The sequence below is a fragment of the Lipotes vexillifer genome, unplaced genomic scaffold (genome assembly GCF_000442215.2).
Source record: "Lipotes vexillifer unplaced genomic scaffold, Lipotes_vexillifer_v1.1 scaffold408, whole genome shotgun sequence".
Lineage (NCBI taxonomy): Eukaryota > Metazoa > Chordata > Mammalia > Artiodactyla > Lipotidae > Lipotes > Lipotes vexillifer.
In genome coordinates, this window is record NW_006787469.1 from 1,077,484 (window position 1) to 1,085,261 (window position 7,778).

General features: G+C 48.8%; 1 protein-coding gene across 1 annotated transcript in view; it reads left to right on the forward strand.

The window, feature by feature from the left end:
* Nucleotides 1–1,150: 1,150 nt before the first annotated feature.
* LOC103084337 (EH domain-containing protein 4) overlaps nt 1,151–7,778 on the forward strand; it is an 8,466-nt gene continuing 1,838 nt past the window's right edge. Inside the window, exon 1 of the mRNA XM_007460200.1 lies at nt 1,151–1,309. Within this exon, the coding sequence (XP_007460262.1) occupies nt 1,181–1,309 (129 nt within the window). The 5' untranslated portion in view covers nt 1,151–1,180. The remainder of the gene's footprint in view (nt 1,310–7,778) is intronic.

Sequence of the window (7,778 nt, forward strand, 5' to 3'; positions counted from 1 at the left end):
AAGTTTACTAGTGACAGGAAGGTTTAGAAGCATCTCTCCCAACCTATACTTGTAGCAATAGGCAGCTCAGTGTGTGCTTATGTTAAAATGACCTTTATGTAGTTGGAGAAGTTAGCGTTGTCTGGTCCGAGCCTGTCAGCATTTGCATTATGCACTTAGTTTAGAGTTCAAATCTTAGCAAAATGTTTTTGGCTGTGCCCAGTGTATGTCCATACACAGAGGCCCTCAGCTGAGCCATGGGATGTTTCTGCTTACCCCCTTTATTCAATTTCCATTCTTCCACAAGATTATAGCAGACGTCTGCTTTCTTTAATAGGATTTTCCATAGCTACACAGTCATTTTCTTTTTGTAATCACTGCCCTGTTTTTCATCTTTTCTTATTTTAGTTATTTTCTTGACTTCTAAATTACTCTGTAGAACTCTAGGTATACAAAGAGAACTTTTTTTTTTAACATCTTTATTGGAGTATAATTGCTTTACAATGTTTTGTTAGTTTCTGCTGTACAAAGAGAACTTTTGTAATGAGTGTTTCTTAACATCCTAAAGTTGGAAATCAGTAGAAGGGTGGAAATGTTAGGGAAGGAAGTGACAAAAGCCAACTAGAGCCCTCCCAGCAGGATTAACCACCCTTCGGGTAACAGTGCCAGGCCTGCTACCCCTGGGTGACCAAGGTTTCTGGGGCTCCCCCCTCATGTACCAGGGGTCCCTCTCTCAGACAGAGCTTCTGCTGTCTGGCCTGGCACTAGGCAGCTGGTCTTGTGCAGAAAGGACTTCAGTGATCTCGGGGCCTAAACTGTCCACGGGGAGGTTATGGGTGTTCTCATCTCACTGTTCACCGGGCACAGATTTCCATGCAGATCAGCCATTTCCATCAGCCTCCAGCTTCATTTGCTGGTGCTTCCGTGCACTGGCCCTGGTGAAACTTTCTCTTAGGTCTTCTGAGGTTTATCACCAGAACCAAGGTCTTTCCCACTCAGGTGCCCCCATACCTTTCCCCCTGGTCCTTGCCCTCCTCCTGTCCTGAGCGCCATGACTTTGCGGGGATGCCTGTTATGTGCTGTGATGCATGTAAGATGCCATCTTGTTTGTCCTTCTCTGGTGCACTTCTAAATGGCCCATCCTCACTGACATATACCCCTTCAGGTACATGCCTACATCATCAGCCACCTGAAGAAGGAGATGCCAAGTGTATTTGGAAAAGAAAACAAGAAGAGAGAGCTCATCAGCAGGTTGCCAGAAATCTACACTCAGCTGCAGCGAGAATACCAGGTTTCTGCAGGGGACTTCCCCGAGGTCAAGGCAATGCAGGTACAGAGGCCCGTCACAATGTCACCAGTGGGGATGGAGGGGCACAGCCACCTTGTCCGGCTGCTTGCTGGGTACACATTTGGGTTTCATGGTTTAGAATGGAGGTGAACATGGTAAATTCGTCTTCCTAGTAATACATGATAATAGACTCCTGTGAATAAAGCAGAAATTGCTTGCTTCCTGAAACATTTAAACAAAAAGGGAGACATTTTGAGAAGTAAATTAAGCTCACCTGAAAAAAATCCTATGAACAGCTCCCTTAGGCTGTGTTCAACGTTGTTTTGGCACAGAAGTGACACCTGTTTTTTAGAATCCCAGAACCTTAAGGGAATTAGAGCTGAGAGTGACCTTGGAGGTCACTTCCAGGGGCCTCCTGAAGCCAGCCCTCCCCCGCGCTGCCCTGCACTGTGGGATTACGCGCTCGGGCAGCGTCGCTGCTGCGGGCTCAGTCAGAGGCCGTGGCGGGCTGTGGCCACGGCAGGAGTTCACCAGTCACAGCAGGCTGTGCTCACTGAAGAGTTTGCTTAAAGGTCAGCTTCAGGCAGCCTTTGGCCTAGTTTCAGAGTCTCCCTGACATGTGTCTGGGCAGCCCCAGGTGACCCCAAGTGGGTGCTGCCACCCTGGCCTGACCCGTGTGTCCACCTCCCCGCCGTGGTGTTAGGTGACCTTGATTTCGACGCTGACCATGCCCTCCCGAGCGAGGCCGCCTCACCTGGCTCCTCAGAGAGCCTGACCGACCATCTCCTTGTCTCGTGCAAGGACCCATCTGCCCTGGAGGCCACAGCCGTCTCTGGAAAGCAGGCAACACAACTCAGATGCCTGCAGCCACCAGCCAGAAGTAACTCAAACAAGTGAGGCAGGCAGGCCACGCCAAAGGAAATTGGGGTGCCCCCTCCGACCACCTCTTGTTTTCTCACATTTGGTAGAGATGTGGGTCCTGAGAAACACATCCCTACCGGGAGGAAAACAATTCTGCAAGTGCAGTGAGTGAGGACTTGCGGGGCGCACGGTGGGGGCAGACTGGGGAGTGTGTGCCCTGCCCACCTCGGTAGGGAGGCCCCATCCTGCCCAGCGGTCGCTGCCCCGTGGGAGTGCAGGCCTGGATATTTCACGAGAAGCTGGAGATCTGGATTTGTATGTAAAGTACCCTGGTTTTCAAATTTTGGCTCAGAATTTCAAAGAATCTACATGGGCCAAAGAGAGTGTACAGCATACTGACTGCACCCTGGAGACTCTGGGCCTGTGAGCTGCCAGCCTGCCTGGGGTGGGGATGGGGGTTGGTTTGGGGGGGAGGGTCAGGGAGGAGGAAGCACAGGTGCAGAGGCAAGATCAGGCCGCAGGAGGGGAAGCATTGATCCTAAGGGGTTTGTTAATGTAAACTCTCTGTACATAAAGTACACACTGAAATAGGAGTGGGTTACACTTACTGCTGTGATGCCTGGGATCAGGGTGAATGCATCTGGTATATACGATCTAGTCAAATATGATTTAGTTGGCTTAAAAAAATACATAGGGGCTTCCCTGGTGGCGCAGTGGTTGAGAGTCCGCCTGCCGATGCAGGAGACACGGGTTCGTGCCCCGGTCCAGAAAGACCCCATATGCCGCGGAGCGGCTGGGCCTGTGAGCCATGGCCGCTGAGCCTGCGCTCCGCAACGGGAGAGGTCACAACAGTGAGAGGCCCGCGTACCGCAAAAAAAAAAAAAAAAAAAAAAAATACATAGAAACACTGTTTTTTTAGAAGTAAAGTTGATGTTCCTGTACTCAGAGGATGAATTGGATTTTTTTCTGGTCACAAGATGGCTAATTTGAGGGCTCCTGGGGCCTCTTCCTGGGCAGGTTCTGCTTTCACACCCTTGGGTTATGCCCTGTACCCCATGACCAAACTGAAGGACAACTGTTTCCTGGCATCCTTCAGATACTTTGGAAGGGAAATTGGTTTCCTGACTGAAATGAAAGCTGTGAGTAGATACACAGTGCTCACGATGGCCTGATGGGACGTCTGTGGCTCATTGGCCTCCTGAGGCTCTCTTGATGCCCGACCCACAAGGTGCAGCTCCCGAGACCTGAAGTCTCCCTGACAGGCCTCCCCTGCCCATCTCCAGGGAGCTCCTGAATGGAGGGAGCAAACTGTGACCAGAGCTACTCCTTACCATGCAAGCCTGGGCCTGGCCGGTCAGAGGGCATCCAGGCCTCTCAGAGCTGGTCACAGGGGCAGTCCCTCACCCCAGGTCTCGGGAGCAGCCTTGGTCCATGTAGCCGGGCAATACAGGGAGGGCCTGAACCTTCACTGAGAACCCTGTGGTTATAGGCACCGCACCAGGCGCCTTGGCCCCTTCATTGGACTCCTGCGTGCCCTGGGACTGGGAGCAGGGGTCCTACCTGCCGGGTGCCTACAATCCACACAGTCCTACCATCATCTGTGTTCATTTGTGCATTCACCTAAGAATAGTAATTAAGTCTACTATGGCCAGGCACCGTTCTAGGCCCCTGGAATAAATCATTGAACAAACAGCAAAAATAAAAATCCTTGCCCCCACAGAGGTCCATTCTGGGTTACAATCTTTGCTGCTATGACTGTAACTGGCAGTGACGTTTTGGCAGCAAAGCCCCTTGTTGGGACTTGTGCTCCTTGTTACAACATAAGTGTCTCTGTGCTTTGGTATAATTCATTTACTCAGTGTCTTATTTAGTGTCTCCCGTAGAAGGCTGTAATTCCATGAAGCCAGTGACCCGTGTCCTGTTCTCGGCCATATCCCCAGCCCCTGGGGTGTAGCAGGTACTCAGTGAATACGTGTTGAGTAGGTTAATTAATAAGTTAGTGTATGTTTATATCGTAGCAGGCTCCAGGGTAATGAGTTTCTCAGACCCTGACCTAGGTCTGACTCCCACAGGGCTTATAGACCAGTGGTTTCTGGAGCAAACCCCTGGAAGCTGGCTGAGGATTCTTCCTTGGGAAGCCGGCTAGGCCCTGATAATACCACCCCAGTCCTTTCAGGGAATCCCCAGGGAGCAAGGCAGGCCTGGAGCCCAGAGGGTGTGCTCACTACTTCAAGCTACTTTGCTGTCACCCAGGAAGCTCTGGGGGTTCCTGGTGTGGGTCAAGGTCTCCATCATCCCTGAGTCTGTTGAGCATCTGACATCTTCCCCAACACAGGCATTCAGCCTTACTGTGTCTGGGACAGCGGCAGGGGCAGAAGCTTGGAGATGACTTGATTATGATCTTTGCACATCCCAGGATCTCACGGAGAGCTCACCAGGGCCGGCTTTAAGTCTCTGTTCTCCAAGCTGGTCAAGGTGACTCTTCACCGTAGCAAAGAGCCAATTGTATTTTGCAGGCTTTTGCCCGGGGCCTGTGTCAGCCCTATACCCATTGGGGAGGGAATCTGCTTTGCTGCGCTGATGTGTCCGTGCTGCAGAATGAGGAAACGCTAGCAAAGCCACCTTGATTGCTGATGCAGTGGTCCTCCTTGGAGAACTGGGACACAGACCTACTAGAGAATGGACTTGAGGATATGGGGAGGGGGAAGGGGAAGGTGTGACAAAGTAGGAGAGTGGCGTGGACATATGTACACTACCAAACGTAAAATAGATAGCTAGTGGGAAACAGGCGCATAGCACAGGGAGATCAGCTTGGTGCTTTGTGACCACCTAGAGGGCTGGGATAGGGAGGGTGGGAGGGAGGGAGATACAAGAGGGAAGAGATATGGGAACATATGTATATGTATAGCTGATTCACTTTGCTATAAAGCAGAAACTAACACACCATTGTAAAGCAATTATACTCCAATAAAGATGTTAAAAAAATAATAAAATAATAAAATAAATTCTTAAAATAAAGAAAACATTTCAACAGCAGAGGGCGGCAGAGTCATCCCTATCTGCTCAGACCCTCCCAGTGAATTCAAAAACAGCTTCTAGTACAGGCTGGGAGTGAGCAGGCAAGGGAGAGCCCAGAAGAGGCTAGGCTGGGATTGGCCTTTGTCTCTTGGGAGGGAATTCCAGGAACCCGCGCTTGGTGGCTTTGGTGCATACAGTTGTTGATGGGTAACTCTTTAAATTCTCCAGTGTGTGTTCATCGCAATAAAAAGCTTTGGAGCCATCCTGGTGGAGGACAGGGATGGTGTGGTTTAACTTGGACCCCACCCCCCTGGCCAGGGCTGGGCAGGCGGGTACCACACGGATGAGAGTGTAGGGCTTACTTCCTGTGTGCCCTCCGGGGTGGGAACGGCTGCTGCCGCTGCTTCCTGTCCACCCCTGCAAATATGTGGCCGTTTCCCCTGGCTAGTTTTCCAGAGGTTTGCAGTCTGAATCCATGTCCCCTGCAGGCGGGTGGAAAGTTCGGGTGGGCACCGCCCTCATTTGTCCACTTGGCCGGACACAGAGGCTCTGTGTGTGCCCAGAGCTCAGGCTCATTCATGAGGAAATAGGGTAGGTGTTCATGCACCCAGGGGAATCCAGACTTGTTTACCCCAGCAGCACTGGGATTTTTGTGTAGGCTGCCTGCTCCCCTCCTCCTAGGCTTTCTCTTCTCAGTTCCCTTGGCTGACCGAGGTGCCGGCAGCAGGACCCCAAAGCGTTAGCGGCATTGTTTGGTGCTGATGTTGGGATGACATGCAGGTGACTGTGGTCTGTCAGTGAGGATGGAGGACATGAAAACTGGAATGTACCTTAGAAACCAGGCCTGTGCTACCCAACCACTCTGAGCTGAGCTCAGGCTGAGTGCTGGGTGGCAGCCCAGGCCAGCCTGCTTTGACAGCCACAGAGTTGGCTACTGAGAAGAGTGTTGGGGGCACCTCTCCAAGATATGTCAGGCTGTTTTGCTTTCCGCTCTGTCCTCTCCACCATCTAAAGCTCAGGGCTCCACTTCAGAATAACAGCCTAGAATGTCTGCCCTGCCAGCACACCCTAGAGACCACAATTTTGATTCTCCATTGGAAATGACCTAAACTTCCAATTACATGGACAGGGTAAATGAGGAAAGGCCCAGCTATACAGTTCAATATCATATAGCTATTGAGAATAAGTTTATTTGTCTATTATATATATATTAATGTGTATCTGTTAATCCCATTCTCCTAATTTATCCCTCTCCCTTCTTCCCCTTTGGTAACCATAAGTTTGTTTTCTGTATCTTGAGTCTGTTTCTGTTTTGCAAATAAGTTCATTTGTATTATTTTTTAGGTTCCACATATAAGTGATATCATATGGTATTTGTCTTTCTCTGTCTGACTTCATTTAGTATAATAATCTCAAGGTCCATCCATGTTGCTGCGAATAGCAATATTTCATTCCTTTCTGTGGCTGAGTAACAGGTTTTTACTGTATAGCACAGGGAACTATATCATATCTTGTAATAACCTACAATGGAAAAGAAACTGAAAAAGTATATGTATATATACACCATTGTAAAGCAATTATACTCCAATGAAGATGTTTAAAAAAAAAAAGTATATGTATATATGGGGCTTCTCTGGTGGCGCAGTGGTTGAGAGTCCGCCTGCCAATGCAGGGGACGTGGGTTCATGCCCCAGTCCGGGAAGAGCCCACATGCCGCAGAGCGGCTGGGCCCGTGAGCCGTGGCCGCTGAGCCTGCACGTCCGGAGCCTGTGCTCCGCAACGGGAGAGGCCACAACAGTGAGAGGCCCGTGCACCGCAAAAAAAAAAAAAAATATATATATATATATATATATATATGTATATATAAAACCAAATCACTTTATATTTATATAAAACTGAATCAATGTGCTATATACCTGAAACTAACACAATATTGTAAATCAGCCATACTTCAATTTAAAAATTAAATCAAATTAAAAAAATTTTTTAAAGGTTGTATAAAAATTGATATCATGGAAAGCTGTGATACATTATTTCTTTAAAATGCAGGTTGTTAAATAGTGTGGTCTTATTTCAGTTAAAGAGTGTGTGTGTGTGCACGTGTGTGTGTGTGTTTGTAAAAATGGCTCTAAACGTATGCCCAAAAATGTTAGCAAAAGTCATTGCTGGGTGATGGTATTATAAGTGATTTAAGATTCTTATTTTTGTTTACTAGTTTTTTCCCCAATTTTTTACAATGAAAGTGTAATATTTATGGTAGCACCAAGTTTTGTTTTTTCTTAACTCCCTGTCCCATTACTTCTGTCCAGAACAGTCAGGTCTGAGGGGAATGTGAAAGCTCTTTCTCTTGAGAGCCTCCCTGTCTCATCTCCAGAAAACTGCACACCTGGCTGGCCCCTCTCTGGCCCTCTAGGATTGTCCAAACAGAAATACTTCATGTAGGGTCCATGTAAAAACTGCCATACCTGGAATTCTCTGCGTTTGTTTGGCAAAACTGCTGTTAAGACATTTTCACTAGATCTTTGAGGCCCCTTATACAATTGCCTAAGTGACTTCCACAGTTCAGGGCCAGAGAAGGTTTTGTGATGAACAGGTTGGTTTCTCCCCTCCGACAATGAGGTGTGACCGCCCC